At 36.7% G+C, this 24,886-nt stretch overlaps 4 protein-coding genes across 5 annotated transcripts in view; 3 read left to right on the top strand and 1 right to left on the bottom strand.

Annotated features, from left to right (window-relative positions):
* The first annotated feature begins 2,005 nt into the window (after positions 1–2,005).
* Positions 2,006–6,916, top strand: LOC107745078 (GATA zinc finger domain-containing protein 1-like). The gene is made up of 6 exons (XM_016558908.1): positions 2,006–2,108; positions 2,171–2,364; positions 4,023–4,145; positions 4,657–4,716; positions 5,430–5,613; positions 6,291–6,916. Exons 2-6 carry the CDS (start codon positions 2,185–2,187, stop codon positions 6,470–6,472), a joined length of 729 nt encoding a protein of 242 aa, XP_016414394.1. The 5' UTR covers positions 2,006–2,108; positions 2,171–2,184; the 3' UTR covers positions 6,473–6,916.
* Positions 6,917–10,695: 3,779 nt separating this feature from the next.
* LOC107745079 (polyamine-modulated factor 1-like) lies at positions 10,696–14,313 on the top strand. The gene is made up of 5 exons (XM_016558909.1): positions 10,696–10,960; positions 11,050–11,155; positions 12,417–12,517; positions 13,753–13,948; positions 14,116–14,313. The coding sequence occupies exons 1-5, from the start codon at positions 10,785–10,787 to the stop codon at positions 14,182–14,184; spliced, it is 648 nt and encodes a 215-aa protein (XP_016414395.1). The 5' UTR covers positions 10,696–10,784; the 3' UTR covers positions 14,185–14,313.
* A 620-nt stretch (positions 14,314–14,933) lies between these two features.
* Positions 14,934–23,833, top strand: LOC107745077 (mediator of RNA polymerase II transcription subunit 19-A). Of its 2 annotated transcripts, XM_016558907.1 has the most exons (8): positions 14,934–15,271; positions 15,387–15,509; positions 16,274–16,407; positions 16,539–16,635; positions 16,712–16,806; positions 17,212–17,306; positions 17,785–17,804; positions 23,812–23,833. In XM_016558907.1, exons 1-6 carry the CDS (start codon positions 15,052–15,054, stop codon positions 17,275–17,277), a joined length of 735 nt encoding a protein of 244 aa, XP_016414393.1. In that variant the 5' UTR covers positions 14,934–15,051; the 3' UTR covers positions 17,278–17,306; positions 17,785–17,804; positions 23,812–23,833. The 2 variants fall into 2 exon arrangements, with proteins under 2 accessions (XP_016414393.1, XP_016414392.1); XM_016558906.1 differs by lacking the exons at positions 17,785–17,804; positions 23,812–23,833 and having other exon boundaries at positions 17,212–17,333.
* Positions 19,706–24,886, bottom strand: part of LOC107745090 (large neutral amino acids transporter small subunit 3-like) — a 17,815-nt gene continuing 12,634 nt past the window's right edge. Inside the window, exons 12-14 of the mRNA XM_016558921.1 lie at positions 23,092–23,165; positions 22,239–22,362; positions 19,706–20,966 (exon numbers count right to left, since the gene is read on the bottom strand). Of these exons, the coding sequence (XP_016414407.1) occupies positions 20,787–20,966; positions 22,239–22,362; positions 23,092–23,165 (378 nt within the window). The 3' untranslated portion in view covers positions 19,706–20,786. The remainder of the gene's footprint in view (positions 20,967–22,238; positions 22,363–23,091; positions 23,166–24,886) is intronic.

Raw genomic sequence — 24,886 nt, 5'->3', positions numbered from 1 at the left:
TAAATGTCCTACCGTAAATATATCAAAACTTAATTTTTGATTAGTAATATGCATTGCTAAGAACTTCATTTGGACAACTTTAAAGATGATTTTCTCAATATTTGGATTTTTTTGCACCCTCAGATTCCAGATTTTCAAATAGTTGTATCTCAGCCAAATATTGTCCTAACAAACCAGATATCAATGGAAAGCTTATTTATTCAGCTTATCCTCGGCCGTGCCAACACACAGTCCGCCGAGGTAATGCTACAGTGCTGGAGTGCAGGCCTTCTCTCCAGCCACCTTCTAATGAGCCTCACCAAGATTCACATGTCAATAGAAGCATAGAGAATAACACCTATTGGCCTGTTTATTGTGTAGGAAAAGCCATCATATGGTTATTGCTAACGTTAGGTACACTTATGTGTAAATATTATGGATTTATTAACATTAGAAAGACGCAGCAAATTGACGTTCATATCTGATGTAAAGTAGGTGGACATTTTCAGTTTCTGTGAAGCCAGCATCAAGACCAGAACAGCCCTCTTCATTTTGCTTCATTTTAAAACACTAATACATTTGTTTTCATGGCATGTTCAAAGGAGTAGTTCACCTAAACATTTTTCTTCATCTGAACAGATTTGGAGAAATGTAGCATTGCATCAGTGTCTCAGTGATGGATGCTCTGCAGTGAATGGGTGCCGTCAGAATGAGAGCTGATAAAAACATAACAATAATTCACTTCTGAGTTACTTTTTAACTACTGCCTAGAACTGTTGCTTCCAGCTAAAATACAGTCCATAATAATCCATAATAACGCTTCCTCCAGTGACAAAGTGGTCTGGTCTGAATCAGGAGAGAAATCTGCACAGATCAAGCACAGACTTTTTCACTGGAGGAAGTGTTATTATAGATTATGGACTCAGTTTAAAGTTAAAACATCTTAATGCTGGATTTGTTTCAGCTTTTGTCTTCTCCAGATGTTAATTGATGGACTGGAGTGCTGTGGATTATTGTGATGTTTTTATCAGCTGTTTGGACTCTCATTCTGACGGCACCCATTTACTGCAGAGACAGTTATGCAATGCTACATTTCTCCAAATCTGATGAAGAAACAAACTCATCCTGATCTCAGATGGCCTGCGGGTGAGTAAACTTTCAGCATATTTTCATTTTTGGGTGAACTATTCCTTTAATGTGAGTGCAGAATGCACAATGCGCATTTCACAATCTATAACAATCATAAATACTGTAGTTTGATTTCTATTACTTATACATAATTGTTGGAAGGTTTCATATGAAGAGATTTTTTCTTTTTTCAAATTCTGCTGTGCTCACACTGATGATCTTTTTCTTTTTTCATTTTACACAATTGTTGTACTTTATTGTGTCTTTAAATGGCATCATGATATAAGGTGAAAGAAATAATAGACCATCTAGAGTTGGTGATTATAGTTATTGCATAACCTGGCTTTTTTTCCAGTAACCATTTTAAATTAAAAGTGATCGCCCGTTTTGATTAAACCATCTTGTGTTGTAAGTAATGACCAGTTTTTACATCTTAATCTCACCGTTGTGTGTATTTTTTTAGCTATTGTTTATTTAAGTATCTATGGTGGTGGTATTTTGTATTTGATTTGATGATTATATATTTTTTAATGTAAGCATTAACCTTAAATTGTCATTTGCTGTTTACTTGTTATGTTCCCTGTTTTGCATGATGTGTAGCCAAACAGTACTGCTAAAGATTTGCTTGGATTAAAAAGTTTAAAATACAGTCCTTTGTGTTGTGGTTCATAATAAAAAAAAAAATGCAACATACCTGCTTTCTTAAAGTGTAATGACATTAAAGGAAATACACAAAATAATGTTCTTTTTAGCAGCATCATATGACCCCTTTAAACAGCGCCCTCAAGTGAAGACTTTTCCCCAGACTTTTATTTTGAAAGTAAGACTCGCTGAATCAGGACCTTTATTATGACATTCACAAATTCTCCTCCCGGATGTTGTTTTCCCCCAATGGTCAAACATACGGGACTTATCATTCATTGTTTTCAAAATGAAGAATGTCTGTTTAGATCGACATTTATTGTAGTTTTGGCTTGCACTCTTACAGGAAAAACGACTGTTTAATTCAGAAATAACTATACAAGACCCTTGTAAACAAAACATTAGCAGGCTGCTGCTGCTCGTGGTTTAGCAAACATGCCTCTCGGTTTAAAACCATGCTGTGCTGTCTGCAAGACCAACTCTTCTTCCATGTGGAAAAAAGGCAACCAGGGGGACATTTTATGTAACAACTGCGCGGTTAAAAGCACAACCAGCGGAAGCTCCGGAGGATCTACTTCCTCCGCCATCCATCAGAATAACGGCGGAGGGAAACAGGTTTGAAGGCTTGCTTTGTAACGTCGAATCCGCGCAACCTCTCATTTAGCCTGAACTAGAATTCTTCTGAATAAATCTACACTGCAAGCAGAGCTGGGTAGATTACTTACTAACTGTAATCCGTTACTGATTACAAATTACATGACACAAATGTAGTTAGTAATGTAATCCATTACAGTACACGTTTTAGACAACGAGACTACTTTTAGATTACTTTCGACGTATCTCGTTTTGTCATTGATTTAAATAGGATAATCTTGTACCATACCCATATATATATATTCCATTCCTTGTTATTAAAGGAGTAGTTCACTTCCAGAACAACAATTTACAGACAATGTACTCACCCCCTTGTCGTCATCCAAGATGTTAATGTCTTTCTTTAAAAAAAAATATGTTTTTTGAGGGTATGTCGAAAAACTCCCATCTCATTTTCTCCTCCAACTTCAAAATTGTCCTACATCGCTGCAGAAGTACCGACCCAGTGTTTACAAAGTGAACATACAAAGAAGATCAAATGCCCTTTACAAAAAAAACCCGGCAAAACAGCGATTTAAACAGTATATAAATTGTAAATGTTTTTAGAAAATAACCGATCGTTTCGCTAGATAAGACCCTTCTTCCTCGGCTGGGATCGTTTAGAGTCATTTGAAGCTGCATTTAAACTGCATTTTGGAAGTAAAAACTCAGGGGGGAACCATAGAAGTCCATTATATGGAGAGAAATCCTGAAATGTTTACCTCAAAAAACATATTTTCTTTACGACTGAAGAAAGAAAGACATGAACATCTTGGATAACGACAAGGGGGTGAGTACATTATCTGTAATTTTTTGTTCTTGGAAGTGAACTACTCCTTTAACATCATGAAGCGCATTAAACGTTATATTGCATCAAGGTTTCCCAAACTGGGGTTTGTGAGTTTAATGAAAAGCTAATAATTAATTAAATCATAAAAACGTTAAATTAAAATAAGGCATTATAAAATCAATCAAAATAAAACACTTGGTAAAAATTTGTATTATTGTATTTGTTTACCCGCATGTCATGTGACCATAACCAATGTCAGAGAACCATAAACATGCAAATGTGATCTCATTTTAAAATCTCAGGGGTACTTTAAGTAAAAATATTTTAGCTGAAAGAGGATCAGATGAGTAAAACGTTTGTGAGATAATGAATTTGTGCATTTTAATGTGTTTGAAAGACAAAAACCTTCTAAAGATATAGAAAAACATGGTTAAATAACCTACAGAGTGATCATTCAAATTAAAACTAATGTGTTCGTCAGTAGTTGATGCAATGTTCAAACACTTCTTAAACCTGAAATGGTTTTTGTAAATCCAGTGGTCAAAATGCAGTGACAGTGACTGGTCTTCGTGTGAATGTCCACAAAACTGGAAGACTTTCCGAGTGCATATAAGCTATTTTAGAAAGGAACATTTAAAAGATGGCATGAAGGAGAATCAATGAGTTATGAATAATTTATTGCTATTGTGTAAATAGTATGCAATCATGTAATCCATAAAAAAGTAACTCTAGTCTGATTAGTATTCTACATGGAGCGGGTCGCCCCCATCAAGCACTTATTACTATATTATGTTTACTTCTAAAAAAAGTTTCTAAACAAAACCAGTGACACTAATCTTGTATTTTATAGTCCAAACAAGAAATCCACAGACGCTCCGCTCGGTTACGGAGCACCAAGTACAAAGCTCCGGCCTCTGAGAAGAAAGTCTCGACCAAAGGAAAGGGTAGACGACACGTTTTCAAATTGAAAAATGTAAGTGCGTTTCATTGAGGATTGTTTCTGGGTGTTTTCTTCCTGCAGTATCTATGTGGGTTAAAGGAATAGTTCACCCAAAAATGAAAATGCACTCACCCTCATGCCATCGAAGATTAGGATGAGTTTGCTTCTTCATCAGATTTGGAGAAATGTAGCGTTGCATCACTTGCGCACCAATGGATGTGAATGGGTGCCGTCAGAATGAGAGTCCAAACAGCTGATAAAAGCATCACAGTAATGCACACCAGTCCATCAGTTAACATCTTGTGAAGCCAAAAGCTGAAACAAATTAAGACAAATCCACTTCTGGCTAAAATAAGAGTCCAATATCACTGCAGAGGATCCATTGGTGAGCAAGTGATGCAATGTTAAATTTCCTTAAATCTTATTATGAAACAAACTCATCTGCACCAGGCCTGAGGGTGAACATATTTTCATTGCATTTAAATTTTTGGGTGAAAATGCTTCAATGGCATTTTTTTTCCCTTCTCTTCTTATATTTCCATAGCCTATCAAAGCACCAGAGTCCGTGTCAACGATCGTCACATCAGAGTCCATGTTTTACAAGGTAATCATCAGGGCTGTGCAATATATCGAAATATCGCAAATGTACATATCGCAATATGCATATCGCTACAGCTTGCAATATTTGGGGCCATGAACAAAAGACAAAGAGAAAATCACTCACTGCTCTTACCTAAATAACTTTTGTAGCTTAAATAAGAATCAGTGCATATTGAATTCAAAGAGTAAATTCTAAGCAGTTTTTTATTTTATTATTCAGTTCCTAAACTCAGGTTAAAATGATTACACTAATGTTAAAATTACATTTTTATGTAATGCTCGAGTAAAACACATACTGTTAACTTTCATAAGTTGTTGTAGGGGTGCTTTCTTACTAGAATCAGAATCAGAATGAGCTTTATTCACCACTTAAGTGTGCGCAAACACGAGGAATCTGTTGTGGTTTTACAGGAACTCTTGATACATACATACATACTAATAACCATATATATATGACACAAGATAGTTATAGAAGTTCACAGAACTGACTCAGCAACAGCTGAGTAAAACTGTTTCATCTGAGCATGTGGCACTTTAAGCAGTATCATATCGCATATAGAATATCGCATTATTTAATGAGTTATCGCATATCGCATTTTTCTTCAATATCGCACAGCCCTAGTAATCATCACTCCTTTCTACTGTTCAGAGTGTTTGTTTAAAGTGTTTTTCTATCTGCCACTTATTTATTCACTAAGCTACTCGTCTTGTGTTCAGGGCGTCTATTATCAAACCGGAGATGTCATTAAAGTAACAGACGAGGACGACGGTAAGCCGTATTACGCACAGATTCGTGGTTTCGTCCAGGACCAGTACTGTGAGAAAAGCGCGGCGTTAACTTGGCTGATCCCGACTCAGGCCAGTCCTCGAGATCGGTTTGATCCTGGCACATACATTGTTGGTAAGTTCATGCAGGAACACGCTGTTTTTGTTCCTTGCTCAAGCAAATGTGATATTCATTTTATGCTACTGTTCAACAAACAAGAAGTTAATATTGAGTGAGTTATATTTTAGACACAATATTGTCTGTTTTTCTGTTTTGACAATGAAGAGCTCCAATCAAAACTGGAGCTACCCATACAATGTATTGTTGGCTATCGCTACAAATATACCCCAGCGACTTATGACTGCTTTTGTGCTCCAGGGTCACATTTGTGCATCTCAGAGCAACACTGCAGTGTTTCGTTCCTGAATGAATCATTTCAGTCAGTGATTCAAAAATCCACTCATAATGACAGTCATTTGCTTTGTTTCTAAATGAATCAGCCGTTTTGAACGAATCGCTTGAATGAATGATTCAATGAATCGCACGCTAAGACAGGGACTTTGTTTTAGCGTCATATCAATTTATCCATAAACCAGCCACGGTACCAGCACAAAACACTCTCTGCAAAATATTGTTTAATTAGCATTATTGAAAAAAGTCTAAAAAAATATTGAGATATTATTTTGTCAATATCGCGACGCACACCCTATTGCAGACAGATGTGCTCTACTCCAAATGTCAGGTCTGCGTTGATTAATTAATTGTTAAAGGATATTTAAATTGACTTGGTAATCCTGGATATCTTTGCTTAGGCCCTGAGGAGGACTTGCCAAGAAAAATGGAGTACCTGGAGTTTGTGTGTCACGCCCCGTCAGAGTATTTCAAATCCAGAAGCTGCCCTTTCCCAACATTACCGGTTCGTCCAGAAAAAGGCTACATCTGGACTCATATAGGACCGACACCTGCTGTTGCCATCAAAGAAACCATAGGGTGACGTCAACCCTTAAACTCAGACTGAACTGAACTGCTTTTATTTACGTGAACTTTCAGTACACCTTCAGATACTGAACCGTCATGCTCGGATGATTATGTGTGGTATTGCCCTCTGAAGAGTACATTTCATAGTATTTTTCAAAGCAAAACAGGTGTGCAAATTGAAACTTTATGTACAAAGTTAATTTGTAACGCATCATGCATACTTTTCAGGCGTGTATAAAGCCATACCATGCCGTTTACGTGTACTGTCCTCTGTGCATCTCTCACATGTGTTTTCTGAGCGTTCAGTGGCAGCAGCTCTCAATAACACACTCCTGTTCAGGTGAGCCGAGTCTGAAAGATTAGCCTGAAACAGATTCCAACTCTTGCATTAGATTTTAGCCAGACGTTGATGTGAGCAAAAATGTGACCCTGGAGCACAAAACCAGCCATAAGGGTCAATTTTGTGAAATTTAGATTTATGCATCATCTGAAAGCTGAATAAATAAGCTTTCCATTGATGTATGGTTTGTTAGGATAGGACAATATTTGGCTGAGATACAACTATTTGAAAATCTGGAATCTGAGGGTGCAAAAAAATCTAAATATTGAGAAAATCATCTTTAAAGTTGTTCAAATGAAGTTCTTAGCAATGCATATTACTAATCAAAAATTTAGTTTTGATATATTTACAGTAGGACATTTACAAAATATCTTCATGGAACATGATCTTTACTTAATATCCTAATGATTTTTGGCATAAAAGAAAAATGGATAAGTTTGACCCATACAATGTATTTTTGGCTATTGCTACAATGTATCAAATGTCCAAACTTTAGTAGGTCTCTGATAAAACTGACTATTGCATTTTAAACCTGGCCTATAATAAAATGTCATCTTCATGCATTTGCATACTTTGTTACGATGCTTGCATTACATAATCAGAGACGGTGAAACATTTAGCTTGTTGTCTTTAGGGTAAGTTAACTTAATGTTGTGTTGTTGTTTTTTTGTTTAAAGCCTGATATTTTTAGATCAAACAGTAATTGGAAAACCCTCGGCAGTACCACGGCGGGACCCCCTTGGAGTAAAAGAATAATGCAATCTAAAAAGGATTTCGCCTGTCAATGCAGAGAATGAATGTAAAGAATATGGCCTAGGACAAACCCTAAGACGCACTGAATGCATTTATTATAAAAAGCCAGAGGCCAGAATATGAAAGCAAACACAGCTGTTTGCACATCGTAGGTTTATGTGTCGAATCATGTAACTTTTCATTTTTTTTCCCCCCAAAAAAGTTTCCTGTAAACTAAAAATGAAAGTCGTAGTCGAGATTAAAGCTAACAGGAAAGGTTCCACATGTGAGGCATTTGTGTAGATGATGTGTTGCACTATTCAGTCCATCTGTTCAGAGGGAGAACAGCGTGTCTGGGTTCAGGGCAGTCATAAATACTGAGTCTTATTTGTCTTTTTCTTCTTCAGTTCCTCAGGCTTGCTAAGTTTCTTACATCTCTGGAGTATTTCATTCAGCTTGAACTCTCTGATTATATTTTCCTGTAAAACACAGAAGCGCATGTCTTCACCTTATACCTGTAATGAGAGCATAGGGCTGCAAAGTTAAATGTGCCGATGATATATCCCTGAACTGGTGCTGAGTTTGAGAGGAAGACACTAGAGAAATGGACTCGCCTCTCGGCAACTGCTCCAGATTGTCCAGTGTCCACTTTTCCAAATTTGAGGCTTAAGCAGTTCTACCTGGTGAACATAGTCAAAGTCATTAAGCTCGTGAACGAGTGTGAGCGCACAAGTGTGTGTGTTAGAGTGACAGATCATCAAACATGGGTGCAAATGACTAACACTTAATTGGCATAAAACTCAACAATCCACGTCACACGACACAGAAAAGCATGCACAATAATTAGTTTAGCGGATAAAAGAGGATAAAGGTCTTAGTTTCTGACATAAAGCGATATGACATAATATGAATTAAATAATGCAAAATAATATATAATTTTAAGTAGTGCTGTCAAACGATTAATCGCATCCAAAATATACGTTTTTGTTTGTACACATAATATATGTTGTATTATTATGTATATATAATTACACACACATTCAGTATACATATTGATATATATTATATATAAATATATTTAATATATAAACATAACCAGTGTTGGGGTAAAGCATTACAAGTAACGCGAGTTACGTAATCAGATTACTTTTTTCAAGTAACTAGTAAAGTAACGCATTACTTTTTAATTTACAAGAGAATATCTGAGTTACTTTTTCAAATAAGTAACGCAAGTTACTTTTTTTTTTAATGTATTGATTGACAGCTCTCCTGTCCCCATGTTGAGAGAAAACAGAAGATGTTACTGTAGTTCTAAAATAAATATGAATATACATTAATTCATCTCACTCACAAAAAAAAAAACACAGATTCAGTATTCCTCAAAATGAATAAAAATAATGCAACTCAGAATATGACGCAAACCTGCAATAATTAAATGTTAAAAAACACAAATATCCTTTATGTATTTAATCCCATTCTATTAACCAATGTCTTTGCTTCTGACCTTCGATGATCCAGTTCAACCATACTAATAAGCAAAAATGACTCTAGACAAACATTTGTGTGTTTTTTTTATTGCTGAAGTGTGTTGAAATTTCTTCTTCTGCATTCTACTGTACGGAAGTAAATGTACTTTCCCTTCAGCCTGAGGCTTATTCATTTCACTTTTGGTGTGAAAAGGCTTTTATATTTGCCAAAAATATAACTTTTTTATTTTAAAAACAAACAAGCAAGCCCTGTCCAGATTTAAAAAGTAACGCAACGCATTACTTTCCATAAAAAGTAACTAAGTAACATATTTAGTTACTTTTTTATGGAGTAACGCAATATTGTAACGCATTACTTTTAAAAGTAACTTTCCCCAACACTGAACATAACACATTTTTCTTAAATATATACATGCACGTGTTTGTATTTATATATACATAATAAACAAACACAGTACACATGCATATATTATGTAAACAAAAACGTTTATTTTGGATGCGATTAATCGTTTGACGGCACTAAAAAATAAAGCACCATGCATCAAGGTAAATATTATTTATGAATATCTTGTGTGATTATGTGTGTCATCTGATGAATGTGATCACATGTAAATTAATTCAGAAATCATAATAATATGCTGATTTGCTGCTCAAGAAACAGTTCTGATTATTATCAATGTTGAAAACAGTCGTGCTGCTCAATATTTTTGTGGAAACCTTGATACACTACCATTCAAAGATTTGGGGTAAAAAAAGGAAGACATTAATACTTATATTCTTTTAACTGACCAAAAGTAAAAAAATATATATACATTTTAAAAATCAAAAGTGAGAGTAAAGACATTTATAATGTTGACAAAAAAAATTATAATAATTAAAAAAAAAATGCTGTTCAGTGATCTTTGTATAGATCAAAAAATACAAAAAAAATGTATCACACAAATATTAAGAAGCAAAAACTCTTTCACATTATTAATTGAACACCAATAATAATTGAGCAGCAAATCAGCATATTAAAATCATTTCTGAAGATGATTTTCAGCGCTGCATCACAGAAATCAGTTATATTCACATTAAAGACAGCTATTTTAAATTGTAATAATATTTGACAGCTTTTCCTGTATTTAATAATTAAATAAATGCAGTGTTGGTGAACATAAGAGACTTCTATAAATACAATAAAATACACATTTATTTACTGCACATATTTAAAACAACATAACCTATAAATATAATCATCACAGTACTGTATAAAATACACTTAGATGCTGTGTTTTGTTCTGTTTACAGGGACAACACAAAGTCCCGTGTGACTTTTCTGCTAGTGCAGGTGTAAAGTGGTATTAGCCAAACAACATGTGAGGAATAGATGGCAGAAACAATGGGAAGAAGAAGAAAGAACAGGGAGATGGTTTTGTAGCATGCATCGAGTTGTTGGTAAATATAGAGTAACAGGAAGAAGCACACATGAGGAAACCATAGTCTCAAGGCTTAGAATATAGTGCATTTCAAGGGTTTCAATGCAGATTCTGTCACTGACACTTGTACACATGACAAATAAAACTTGAAACTTGGTAGATTATGATCTTGACCCACACTCTTCATCAGTAGGGGGCGGTAATGCACCTAAAAGTTGTATGCCATCCGCCATTAAAGAGGAAGAAGAAGAAACGCGTTTTGGGTATACGGTTTGAAACTGGCGGCTGCTCGCTTTCCGTAGCGTGACGCTCGTGCTGTTGGCGGGCACTTTTGTAAACATCAACAGAAACATGGAGGAGTCCGAGAAGAGCGGTGAATCCGTCTCAGCTAAAAGCAGTGTGGATAAAGTGGACGATGGTTCGTCTCGTCGGAATGACTCGGTTAAGTCATCGCAATCTAAACCGAGACTCAAGCTCTTCGGTAAAGTGATGGAGAAGAGTCTGCAGTGGCTGCTGGACAACGCCAGGTACGTTAACGTACGAAATGCAGCTTTTCCCTTCCTTCGCATTGTGTTTTTGTCGTCTCTTACTAAGTTAGCGCCACTCTTTGTGTCAGTTTCGACAGGTTTTCCCACTGTTTCCAGCCTCTGTCGAAGCAGAATCCTCAGCTGACTGAAGCCATGCACAAACAGTTCATCAGCCAGCTGCAGACTTTAGTTCAGGTAACAAATAACGTTAAAACCAAGCGGCAACCTCCCGCTCTCTCTCATGAAGCCAACACGGAAGTGACTTAAACTGTAATTCATCAACTGGCCGCTAGAGGCTGGCTGCAAAAGGGAGTCAATCCCATAGACTCCCCATGTTAAAATGCCCAACTTTACAGCAGAAAAAAACATGTTTACAGCCTAGTTCAAAAAGTGGTTTTGGTCTATATAGCTAATTTTGCCCTTCATGACAACTGTGAGGGGGGTGAATTTTTTTATAACTCATCCGTTTAAATTATATCAAGCCTTAAGGTTCTGCATAATTAAGGGCGTGGCTTGAGTGACAGGTGGATTGCCGCTACTGTCACCACCGTCGAGCTCGGTGGGCGTGGTTTAGGGCTGCACGATAAATCGCATGGGATATTTAATGTGCATCTTGTCAGTAAAGATTATCCGGGAGTGACGCGCTGCCAAGATGGCGACGGCCGCCTCCACCCACTTTGAGCTTCAAAAACGCTCTTCAGAAAAGAGTTTTTATACAGTTTATGGTTAAAACACAAGACTGGCGAGAACATCCGGGCGCTTTCCAAACGAAGCTTCGAATCCTTTGCGAATCATTTGTTTTCGAACCAGTGACTCGGGACGCGTATATCAAACAGTGTCGCCAGCTAATTTTCAGCGGAAGTTGCTAAAGAAAGGTCGATTTGTTGCCAAATGACGTCATCAGGACATAAAATTGTCACTGAATCAAATCTCAGCCAAAAATATATTTTACATATGTTGATTTAGATCTGTTCATAAAAATAATATAATATTAAAATATAAAATAACTATTTTTAAATACAACATGGAACACACATTGCTGCACAGTTTTAAGTTTTTTTGTTAGCTAGTAAACTAGTAAAACTACATTGTGAACAATTATAGTTTTGAGCAGTGTTATTAGAAGTTAGTTAGTATGCTACACTAAGAAGAGTCTGTAAAAATAGAGCACAATTTACTGTTAATATGAAGGAATTTTCTATGGAAGCCCGTTTCCGCCACTAAATAAAAAATAAAACAAGGTAATTCTGACTTTTTTTCTCACAATTGCGTGTTATAAAGTCAGAATCGCAAGACCGCCATCTCACAGATTACATGCGTGTAATTTGGCGGATTGATCTGTGTAACATTGAACAGTCTATATAATATCAGAATGTTGCTTTCTAGTAGCTTTTTGCATTTGTGTTTTAGTAGTGATGATATTTCATATGTTTTGTGGTGTGACGTGTGTGTTTAGAGAGAAATCTCCACTGTGATTGAGGAGGGAGACCTGCAGGTGAAGTTTGAAGAGCTGGACAGACTGGAGGAGCTTGCTAAAGACACGCCACGAGCTGCATGGTGAGTTCACAGCGTATTGTCTTTCATAATGAAAAACACAAGCAATGGCCAAAATATTTTTAATCTGTGCCACAGCCAGTTATTCTACTTTGAACTGTGCGTTCCGTGTCGGAATGTCTGTTTTTGTTTTGATCTGTGACTCCGCCCACTGCCAGTTTAACCAATAGGATTTCAACACTCTGGGTTGCCAGTTGGTGGAAAACTCGGCCAACAGAGGAGACCTGATTCAAACATCAAACAAACAGATGCAAAGACTAGACTTTTTTACCTTTCCATCTGATTTTTAATGTAAGAGCTGCCGTGAATTTGAGTGTGTGAGGCGATGTCCGCAATCTCCATTTAGCTCATTTAGCTGTGCAAAACAGTTCATTGTGCTGCTGGATGTTGTAAATGTTGGCCTGCTAATAAACACGCTAATTTGTAGTGCAATTGTTGTACCGTTTACTGCACTTTAAGTGTGTCACACATCAGACGTGAAGCGCTGCACTGCAACCAATGAACTGAAGTCTCACAAAGAGACACGTCTTTCTTTCCAAGAAAACGGAATTTAAAACCAGAATATATTGAAATAAATTAGGTTAAATATTTCAAGAGGGTTACCAAAGGGTATGTTTAGGGTTAGGAGTTGGCTAGGACAATAGTTAAGTGTATACAATTAAACAACTACATATTTCCTTAAAAAATAATAATATACAGAATTGAATAGCAAGTGCTATAACATGAGGTGCTGTAATAGATACATACAAAAATAAAAACCTATAGGGTCCTAGAAATACAGCCTCCAGTTGTGCAGGAATACCCTTCTCAATATTTGAAGAGCTCATTAGCAAAAATAGATAACGCCATTTTTTTAAATGTTCAAAAGTCGTGTTTTTTGTTTATCCTGCATTCCAGTTAATATCAGTCAAACTGCAGGTGGGTTGTTTTGATTAAGTAATAATAAGTAAAAAAAAAAATACAGCTAACTAACACAATAAAACATGATAACACAATAAAAAAAAACATGATTTATGAAAATGAGTTATCTGTTTTTGCAAATAAACTCTTCATTTTGACTTGGACTGCAGTACCCATGTCAACCGCTAGCTGTCAGTATTACATACTGCACCTGACAATCTCTAAACACTACCATCTCTCCTATTTTCCCACTTACATAACTAAATGAAAAATTTTTTGAGTCTTGTATATTTAATGTGTCCTGATGTTATCGTTGAGGCTCATGTTTTGTATCGTAGGCGTCCGAGTGGCGTTCCAGAGCAGGATGTGTGCAGTGGTTTAGTGTCGTATTATAAGAAGCAGGAGGAGTACATGCGGATTCAGCTGAAGAAGCTCCAGAAGGAGAACGCAGGTCTTGCTCAGAAAGTGCAGGCCGGCCGAGAGAACATCACACACACAGAGCAGCACATCGCCGCAGGAGTGGAAGAATGGAGGGTACGAGAAATTTCTCTGATACACTCACAGTTTCATTGCCATGTAACACTCCAAAGAGAAAGGAAAAAATGAAATCGCATCATATGACCCCTTTAAGACTGCTTTTGTGCTGCAGGGTCACATATGTTACCACAAATTCAGCTTTGCCTCTTCTTCTCCATCTGCAGGCATCACTTGAAGATCTGGAAGCTTTTGTCTCGACTCTTTCCCCGTCTGAACACTTTGGGTCTCTCTAACATCCACGGTCATTTCTTGGATTTAGTGAAGCCTGAATATAATTTTATTGTGCATCTGCAAGGTTTATTTTGTGTTATAATATGTCATTAATATGTGTACTCTTCATTAAACAGCTCTTGCACTTTTTAACAGTGTTGTTTCATTGTCTCTGTATAAAGAATTAATAAATGGGGGAAAAAAACATCACAATGGAATCATTGCAGTGGAGGAGATTCTTATATAAACAATAAATAAATAAAAAATCTCCATGGCATCTCGAATTTCTAAAAGTATCATAGTAACTACAGTTAAGTATTTACATATATGGGATCTCCTGCATTATATGAAGCCTTCGTAATCTAATTTTCATTGTATTTTTGATTAAATTGTTTTATTATTGTATTTATGATATGATATTGGTGGAAACTGGTCAATTTGTTCAAGGGAACCCTTTCTTCCAATATTGTGGTTATTAATGCAATAAATGCCCTAATTAAAATAAAGTAATGCAAGCTTATTAAACTGTAGCCTGTTTATTAACACAAGCTATGGCTGTAAAATAAGTTTTTTGTTTAAAAAAATCAAGTGACATTTCAGCAGTGTAATTTAATAATTAATAATTATTATTATTATTTCAGCAGTGTATGTCAAGTTCCTGATTTTTATCCAGAGTACAAACATATGACGGATTTAGCATTATAATAGTTAAATGAGTTAAATATAACAATTAATTTTAAATAATTGTAAGTGTACTGTTAATCATTAGTGTGCGTTTATGATCGTGTACCACGTGATGCACACAATGCGACTGCAACCGGCAGCCGCTCGGATTTTTTATTTGTAGTTTTTTTATATTAATATATATACTTGATTTAGTTTCAGAAGTTATGACGGAAATATTTTCAACTTTGTTCGGAGTAAATGACGCACAGCCATCCACGGGGCCAGCAGGTTTGGGTTTCGCCGCCGGTAAACCTCCACCGCAGATGCCGTCAAACCAAGCGCCGGTGGCGGCTCAGATTCCAGGACAGCTCGGGGATGAGGGGCCTACGCTGCGAAAACCCGGAGCCATGAACGAACCTTTCTATTTACTTCGAGAACTGCCCGGTAAATACGTCCGTAGTGCTTAGGAATACAGTACAGCGTGTGTGTGACTTGTACTAATGTTATGCAACTTGGTAAGCTGCAACTAGATGCATCTTTTGTGTTTGTTTTGATTCAGTTGGAAACGACCTGACGGGAAACACGAACCTCATCACGCATTATAATCTGGAACACGCGTTTAATAAATTCTGCGGCAAGAAAGTGAAGGAGAAACTGAGCAACTTTTTACCAGAGTTACCAGGTAAAGTAAATATGTTTGTTTTTGAGAAAAGGAGATGCATATTATCCACTGAATTCCATGAAAATGTTTGCCACAAATGGTTTCTTGACATAATTTTGTGACCCTGGACCACAAAACCAGTCATAATGGTCAATTTGAAAGCTGAATAAATAAGCTTTCCATTGATGTATGGTTTGTTAGGATAGGACAATATTTGGCTGAGATGCAACTATTTGAAAATCTGGAATCTGAGGGTGCAAAAAAATCAAAATATTGAGAAAATCACCTTTAAAGTTGTCCAAATGAAGTCCTTAGCAATGCATATTACTAATCAAAAATTAAGTTTTGATATATTTACAGTAGGACATTTACAAAGTATCTTCATGGAACATGATCTTTACTTAATATCCTAATGATTTTTGGCGTAAAATAAAAATCAATAATTTTGACCCATACAATGTATTGTTGGCTATTGCTACAAATATACCCCAGCGACTTAAGACTGCTTTTGTGCTCCAGGGTCACATATTCCATGTTAGTACCATGGTCAGGGTTGCCAGGTTTTCTCAGCAAAACCCACCCAATCGCTTTCCAGGGGGGATCCCCTGGTAAAAATCAATGGTAAATACACATTTTTACATTCCAGTTATTGGGGTCACATCAACCCGCGGACATTAAAAACATCCCTCGGAAAGAGTGTTAAAGTAGCCCAAATCCGTGGGAAAACCGCAGACTTGGCAACACTGACCACAGTACTGTAGTGAGTCGTGTTCTCTCTCTTGCAGGTATGATAGACTGTCCAGGGATTCAAGATGGCAGTTCTCTGCGCTCTCTCATAGAGAAACCTCCGGTCTGTGGAAACTCTTTCAGTCCGCTGACAGGAGCTCTACTCACCGGATTTCGATTACACACTGGCCCGGTAAACTAATGCACTAACACAGCGGCTGTGTCTCAAAACCTAACGAGCTGCCTATTTAGACAACATACTATCTAAAGCATTTACAACATCTTCTCAGAGCCTCATGTTTACAGTGTTTGTGTGTGTTGCAGCTTCCAGAGCAATACAGACTGATGCACATACAGCCGCCAAAGAAAAAGAGCAAACATAAAAACCGACATCCCCGACCTCAGGATCCTCTGCCACCAGGTGACACATAAACCTGATGTTTTTCACATGCACACAAACACATACGGGCATTAACTCGTCTGTGTTTCCTGTGCAGAGACCCCCTCAGATTCTGACCCCAAGAAGAAGAAGAAAAAGAGGGATGATGATCCCGATCGCAAGAAGAAAAAGAAAGACAAGAAGAAAAAAAAGGTGAGTGACTCACAGGGCAAGCCTTAAAACAGTCCAAATGACTGAATAAGATTGGACTTAGAGGACAGACTATATCATTTTTAGAGAAATAATAGAATATGAAATGCATAAACTTTGGAGATAAATTTAAAGGGACAGTTCACCCAAAAATTATAATACTGATAATAATCGTCGTTGGCATAATACACGTTTTTTTTTGTGGCGGGGTTCCCCTGGTACAATTTGCATTCCAGGGGCTAAATATCACGTTATTGGGGTCGCTTCAACCCACGGCAACAGTGTTTAAGTAGCCCAATTCCGTGGTAAAACGGCAGACTTGGCAACACTGATGCCATTGTGTTCTGTGAATGATTTTGACTGATTTTAAAACATCTCTGGTTTCTCTGTATTGTCTTTTTCTCTTAGAATCGACACAGTCCTGATCACCCTGGTCTTACTGGATCTCAACCCAACAGTAACAGCCTGAGATAGAACCACTGTGTGAGTGAGTGAGTGAGAGTGTGTGTGTGTGTGAGAGAGAGAGAGAGAGAGAGAGAGAGAGAGAGAGAGAGAGAGAGAGAGAGAGAGAGAGAGAGAGAGAGAGAGAGAGAGAGAGAGAGAGAGAGAGAGAGAGAGAGAGAGAGAGAGAGAGAGAGAGAGAGAGAGAGAGAGAGAGAGAGAGAGAGAGAGAGAGAGAGAGAGAGAGAGAGAGAGAGAGAGAGAGAGAGAGAGAGAGAGAGAGAGAGAGAGAGAGAGAGAGAGAGAGAGAGAGAGAGAGAGAGAGAGAGAGAGAGAGAGAGAGAGAGAGAGAGAGAGAGAGAGAGAGAGAGAGAGAGAGAGAGAGAGAGAGAGAGAGAGAGAGAGAGAGAGAGAGAGAGAGAGAGAGAGAGAGAGAGAGAGAGAGAGAGAGAGAGAGAGAGAGAGAGAGAGAGAGAGAGAGAGAGAGAGAGAGAGAGAGAGAGAGAGAGAGAGAGAGAGAGAGAGAGAGAGAGAGAGAGAGAGAGAGTGTGTGTGTGTGTGAGTAAATGAATGTTGAACAGTGTTAGAGACCCTGATATGGACCAGTGTGTTTGAATGATGTTTACAGAGACTGATTGTTGAAGATTTCTGCCATTTTTCTTTTTGGTTGTAAAGAAAACCTGAATGAATAAACTTTATTCTTTACACATGCTGTAAATGAGTTTTTTCCACAGCATGACTCGACTGGCAACAGGCCAAATACGTAACAAGAAGTTATATCTTGTACATGACTTTAGAATAAACAAGCAAAATATAAATCTTTATAATAGTTTATGCGGCATGGGCGTCTGATCACTTTTTGTTAAAGACACCTGCATGGAAAACCAGATGTCAGGGGATTTTGTGTCCAGACCTAAAAGAGTAATGAAAAGTAATAAATTCTTAAAAAGTCACAAATTGTTGTAGAAGGTCAACTTTTAAGTGAGTGGAAACTAATAAAGCATCTTTTCAAACCCTTGTCCAGTCAGGAGAGGGCAGTGTTGAACAAAGAAACCACAGTCAAAAGCCTTTGTTGTTGTTGTTGTAATGTGTAGTGTTGCATACCATTCCTTTCCAAATTAATTTCCTGTTCCTGTGTGTGGAAATATGCTAAATAGTTTGTGAGAAAACTCTCTCTCTGGAAATAAAAAGGTGCAAAAGCTGTCGCTGGGTTGGTACCTTTCTTTGTACCGTTTTTATCCCTAAAGATGCATATTAGTACCTTAAAGAGTATGCATTATTACCTAAATTGTATATTTTAGTACTTAAAAGGTGCAATTTAGTAGCTTTTGAAAGGGTGTCATTGCAGTAACAGCTTCTGTGCCTTTCTTTCTGAGAAAAAAAAATAGATAAATATTGTCAGGGATAAGTTTTCTAACATAAAAACTGGCAAAAAAGAAGGTCTCAGAATAACTAGTACTAATAGTAATGCAAAAAAATTAACAGGGCCTTTTCGGGAAAACATTTCTGACCTCATCACGGGGACTGGGACAGCCTTGTCTCCCAAATACATTGGTGGTTGAGATGTCTGAATCAGCTCAGTAAGAGCTAGTGAAGTCACTGATAGGAAACACTGTAAACAGCACAGACTTTACTACGGAATCGGCTCCCTCGAGACACGGACAAAACAAAAACACACAGCATGTGCGGTTAGGCCAGAATGACAGCATTCCCTGCTCGCTGCAGTTTCAGACGGAGAATCTGCTGCTTACTATGTCTGGAATCTGCAGTTTGTGAATGAGTGAAGATGCCAATACAGAGCCTTTTTTTTTTTTTTCTTCAGTGGATGATTTATTAAACTCTGTCATTATTTCTGACCTGTCATGAGAAAACAGCAAGTTTCAAATATTTCGACCGATTTATTAATTATAATGATGGTTACAAAAATTGAGCGTAACAAAAATGAGTTTTTTTGTTCATAAACTGCTCCAGATTTAGTATAAAGACATGCACTTGTACCCTTGTTATGACGGCAGGAATTCAAAGTTTAAAATTTTTGTTTATAATTTCATATTTTCATTCATGGTTCTTTATTCACAGTGCAGATAACACTATTTTTGTATTTGCAATTCCCATTTAAATGCATTTATTATATTGTGTAAATGCGTTTTTGACTCTATATGCCTTATTTTTATAGGCAGGTTTGTAATTAATTATTATATTTTTTTTAATAATTGTACCTGAATAAAACAAGTGTTGGTGTTGTTAACTAAGACTATTAAAAATCTTGTCCACTGACTGAAATAAGCCACAATAAAATAAAATGTAAATATTAGATGAAAAATAAAAAATGCAGGCAACTAAAACAACTTCATTTACTAAAAATAAAGCTAAACAGAAATACAAAGGCACAAAAAACTTGAACTAAAATAAAAGCTAATATAAAATATTATTACATACTATAATAGAAATACAAATACAACACTGCATAAAGTATTGAATCTCCCATAGTTTTTTTTTTTTTTTTTTTTTAAATTGCAAGCACCACCAGATGAAGACATGCTTCAAGTGAACTCAATCAAGACTCCAGTGAACAATGCAGAGTAACAGTTTGCATATTTTATTGTTTTTGGTGCTTCAAATCTAATATTCTTGCACTCTGGATGCTTTCTTCCTCTCACACATTCTCTTCTGATCTCATATGGCTTTATTGCATCCATACGGCTTTGGTTTCCCACATTTCTCTCACGGTGAGATTTGAATTGTGACATTCAATAATAACACAAGGCACTAGTTTCACACAAAACATTAATCTGAAAGAGAGACTGCTGTAAGCACATCATCAGTTCCTCTCCTGACCTTTAAAAAACCCAATTAACCCACTCTGATTCCTGCACATTAAAGCAAATATGAATACACATCATGCTATTTACAGAGAGCACGTCTACTTTAAGCTCCACGATAACAGAAATACACAAATACGTTTCCCTTCCAGTGCCTATATGAAACTAAAATGCACCGAAAAATCGGAATAGACACACAAACATTCATTTCTGTTGCTTTATAAAAATCTCGTTGAATCTGCCTGAAATGTTTTAGCTTTGGGATAACACTTAACGTAGTGAACCGAAGGTTTATAAAGCTCCATTAGCAGTGTCTTTGGTGGCAGCTGAAAAGCTCCTGTTGATTGTTTCCGAAGTTTCCGAAAGACAGAAAAGCAGACACTATTATACAACAATCATCACTCTTTCTCTTTGGTGAACAGACAGCCACAGAGGTAGTCCATCAATCACAGCCATGTGCGTGCAGTCCAATAAATATCTCTCTAAAAAACCATTGCATTCGCTTCGCAGGCAGACTTCTAGATTTTCAAGACGAATACTCATATTTTGAGACAGCCGATCATCGAAAGAGACAATACTGATCTGATGCTGCTTTCACAGCCATCAGCCTAATGTCTCTCATACAACAAAAAACGGAAAAGCTGCGTGTTTAAATGAGGGAAATGAGCGTGCTGAAATGTGAAGAGTCCCGTGACAGTCCCGTGATGCTCTGTTATTGAGTTAGGCTTCCTGCGGGACGTGACCGTTGGTCAGCGGCTGGTTTAGAGCTTGATTCTCAACAGGAGCGAGTCCGTTCGCTTTTCCTCCGGCCTTCGTCTGAAGAAGGTGTCTGCGATGGTAGAACAAATACCCCGGCAACAGGAAACCGGCCAATGAGAGGACCAGAAGCCCCACATTGATCTGATGGGATAAATTTAGCATCTTATTAGTCATTGAAAATACCCATAAACAGAAGCCTACATAGGCAGCTATACCTTTCAAGACAGCATCCAGCTGTGTAATGGCTACTACATTTGTGACCCTGGAGCACAAAACCAGTCAGTTTGTAGTAATAGCCAACAATACATTGTATGGGTCAAAATTATCAATTTTTCTTTTATGCCAAAAATCATTAGGATATTAAGTAAAGATCATGTTCCATGAAGATATTTTGTAAATTTCCTACTGTAAATATATTAAAACTTAATTTTTGATTAGTAATATGCATTGCTAAGAACTTCATTTGAACAACTTTAAAGATGATTTTCTCAATATTTAGATTTTTTTGAGATTCCAGATTTTCAAATAGTTCCAAATATTGTCCTATCATAACAAACCATACATCAATGAATTGAACAAAATTCAATTAAAAAAATTGACCCTTATGACTGGTTTTGTGGTCCAGGGTCACATTTGGTTTCAATCTTCACGACTGTTAAAAATCATGTTCTCTATAGTATTATTATAATATTTTATTGATACAGTTTGGAGTCTAATTTTAGAAAAAAAGAAATGTATTATTTTATTCAGCAAGGATGCGATGACGGTAAAGACAATACATAAAATAAATTTTAATTAATTAAGTAATTAAATTTAATAAATTTAAAATAAATCCTGTCAACATGAATAAATCAGCATATTAGTATGATTTCTGAAGATCATGTGACACTGAAGACTGGAGTAATGATACTGAAAATACAGCTTTGATCACAGGAATAAATTACAGTTTAACATATTAAAACAGCTATTTTAATTTGTTATAATGTTTCACAATATTATGTCCTTTTTAACAAAAAAAAATGCAATCAGTTCAATTAAAGAAAAAAAAAGTATCTTGTGCATCTCGATCATTTTAAACAGTATTTCTAGTTATCTTACAGTGAGTGCACTCATCTTAGAAGATCAGTTTGCTGCTTGCAACTGAAATGTTGTCTAGTTAGGTAGCTCACTTCATTTTTAGTTCTAGCTTTAAATATGAACTGCTGAGAGGAGAGTACAACCAAACACTGTGTAACACAGACTACCGCAGCAAGCCTAGTGTTTGTTACTCCATCATTCTCGTTATGTGCTAAATTGAGCATCCCACAGAATCCCAATGCAGCGCTCAGGATCAAACGAATATATTTGTTGACAATTTATGTTGACTAATCTTTCCAGTCCTAAATACAAAAGATACAAATATGCATTTCTTACCCAGTAAGCATCTCCGTTCAGAGTTCCCAACATAACCATGAAGAGAGGCTGCTGCAGCAGAGCCACCACTGCACTGATCATAGACTGCAGCCCGGTTAGTGTGCCAAAATGATTAGACGGGTACCTGTGAGAGAGAGACATATGTGACCCTGGAGCACAAAACCAGTCATAAGGGTCCATTTTTTGAAATTGAGATTTATGCATCATCTGAAAGCTGAATAAATAAGGTTTCCATTGATGTATGGTTTGTTAGGATCGGACAATATTTGGAACTATTTGAAAATCTGGTGCAAAAAAATCTAAACATTGAGAAAATCGCCTTTAAAGTTGTGCAAATGAAGTTCTTAGCAATGCATATTACTAAGTTTTGATATATATACAGTAGGACATTTACAAAATATCTTCAAGGAACATGATCTTTACTTAATATCCTAATGATTTTTGGCATAAAAGAAAAATTGATCATTTTGACCCATACAATGTATTGTTGGCTATTGCTACAAATATACCCCAGCGACTTAAGACTGCTTTTGTGTTCCAGGGTCACATTTAGTTTGTCTCAAGTCTGCACACTTCTTAATACTGAGATTGTAATGAAGCGCTGTGGCATTAAAAGGACAGGTCAAAGGCGTATGTGTGATTTGGTTATAATCCATGTTACTGGGTCTGAGTTTTACACACACTCTGCGCTATACTTCACACACAAACAGGGCAAACCTGATCCAGTCAAGTGCAGCTTTATAACCATCTGATTTGATAAGTCTGTACTTACCAGTGCGATTGAACAACAGGTTTAGAGGAAGCCAATAAACAGATACTTGAATGTGTGTACTGTATATGTGTTTATACTCACACAGCAGCATACAGTCCTCCACAACACGAGTGAATGAAACCTCGCACCATAGTGTGCAAAATAAACGTCAGAATCTGGACAAAGAGAGCAAGAGTTACAAGCACATTCCCATCTACTGTAATTAAGACCGTTCTTACACAAGTACACTCGTACCAAAGATAGGGCTCAGTAAGATTTAAAGGGGTCATATGATGCGATTTCAAGTTTTCCTTTCTCTTTGGAGTGTTACAAGCTGATTGTGCATAGATAAGATCCCTGAAGTTGCAAAGACTAAAGTCTCAAAACCAAAGAGATATTCTTTATCAAAGTTAAGACTCTGCCACGCCCCCCTAAAACGGCTCGTTCTAACACGCCCCCACATATCTACCTCACTATGTGGAAATATTTGCGTAATGCGCCCAAATGTTCACGCAAAGAAAGAAGGCGTGGTTTCAGTAACCGCAGTTAGTGTTGAAGCAGCCATGTCAGGGAGACGCTGTGTGTTTCTAGGCGAAAGCAAAAGCACTTTATTTGGCCTTCCAGAAGTAGATGCATTTTAGGAATCTTTAAGATTACTTACAACAGAACAGCAATGCATTTTATGGATGACCGTTTCGTGAACCTAGGAGAGGAGGTAATTCTGACTTTGCTATGACAATCTGGCGCTTCTGAATCAGCTACTGTTTTGTTATTAGTTTAAGTATTTGCTATTGATTGTTCAAATGCGGAGTTTTGCGCATCGTGTGTGTGTGTGTGTGCGCGACTCTGTTCCCCTTTCGGGCTCTGTCTTTATATTTATTTTGAAAGATGAAGCTCGCGATTATGGTAAGGGGTGTTACATTTCCGACGAGTGCTTGCGGTGTTCGGTCAATCACAATGCACTGGGTTAGCTGGCCAATCAGAGCAGACTGTGCTTGTCGGAAGGAGGGACTTTGTAGAAAACGAAGCGTTTGAGAGAGGCGGGGCATAGAGGAATGTACAGTATGTACAGTATTTGAAAAATAATGTGTTTTTTGAACATTAAAGCATGTCAACATATTCTGTTACACCAAATACACCAAATAATGATCTTTAAAAAAGCATCATATAACCCCTTTAACAAAAAAACAAATTAAAAAAAAAATAATTTTAAGGCCCATTCACACCACAAACAATAACTAGTATTGTTCTGTTTATTACAAGCGTGCACTGCATTCATTAATCAGCTGAAAACAAAACAAAACAAACAACATCATTCCTCTGTGCTTTCACTGTAATATCTGTCACGTTGACTCTGCTATTCTTTTGTATGTTCAGAACGATTTTTAAAACTATATCTTTATAGGGTAACACTTTGTTTTAAGGACCAAATCTTACTATTAACTAGCTATTAGCATGCACATAACTAGTTACAGTATTACTGACACTACCCAATACCTGAACTTAACAACTACTTTACAAACTATTAATAAGCAGCATATTAGGAGTTAATTGTGGCAAAAGTCATACTTAATAGTGAGAATTGGTCCCCAAAACTAAAGTGTGACCCTTTATGGTTATAGTTATCATCCTTGGTGTGAACAGGCCTTTATTAAGCAAGAATGGATCAAATTAATACAAAGACATGTAGAATTGCTGTCAAATAAATGCTGTTCTTTTGAACTTTCTGTTTCTGAAAGAACCCCAAAAAAACTGTATCATGTTTTTCACAACAATAGTAAGCAGCACATCAGTTTTCAGCATTAATAAATGTTTCGGTTTTGCCATCACAGGGAAAAAAATCATTTATTCATTCATTAAAAAAAAAAAAAAAAAAAAAAAAAAAAAAAAAAAAAAA

The sequence above is a fragment of the Sinocyclocheilus rhinocerous genome, unplaced genomic scaffold (genome assembly GCF_001515625.1).
Source record: "Sinocyclocheilus rhinocerous isolate Xijiao unplaced genomic scaffold, SAMN03320098_v1.1 scaffold17, whole genome shotgun sequence".
NCBI classification, from domain to species: domain Eukaryota; kingdom Metazoa; phylum Chordata; class Actinopteri; order Cypriniformes; family Cyprinidae; genus Sinocyclocheilus; species Sinocyclocheilus rhinocerous.
Note: the sequence above shows the minus strand (reverse complement) of the source record. Positions and strands in the feature narration are given on the sequence as shown.

Coding starts and splice junctions, on each gene's coding strand:
- LOC107745078 (XM_016558908.1), top strand. CDS start 2,185: ATGCCTCTCGGTTTAAAACCATGCTGTGCTGTCTGCAAGACCAACTCT. Junction 4,146..4,656: donor ACGTTTTCAAATTGAAAAAT/GTAAGTGCGTTT, acceptor ATATTTCCATAG/CCTATCAAAGCACCAGAGTC. Junction 5,614..6,290: donor TCCTGGCACATACATTGTTG/GTAAGTTCATGC, acceptor ATCTTTGCTTAG/GCCCTGAGGAGGACTTGCCA.
- LOC107745079 (XM_016558909.1), top strand. CDS start 10,785: ATGGAGGAGTCCGAGAAGAGCGGTGAATCCGTCTCAGCTAAAAGCAGT. Junction 11,156..12,416: donor AGCTGCAGACTTTAGTTCAG/GTAACAAATAAC, acceptor GTGTGTGTTTAG/AGAGAAATCTCCACTGTGAT. Junction 13,949..14,115: donor CAGGAGTGGAAGAATGGAGG/GTACGAGAAATT, acceptor CTCCATCTGCAG/GCATCACTTGAAGATCTGGA.
- LOC107745077 (XM_016558907.1), top strand. CDS start 15,052: ATGACGGAAATATTTTCAACTTTGTTCGGAGTAAATGACGCACAGCCA. Junction 15,510..16,273: donor CTTTTTACCAGAGTTACCAG/GTAAAGTAAATA, acceptor TCTCTCTTGCAG/GTATGATAGACTGTCCAGGG. Junction 16,807..17,211: donor AAGACAAGAAGAAAAAAAAG/GTGAGTGACTCA, acceptor TTTTTCTCTTAG/AATCGACACAGTCCTGATCA.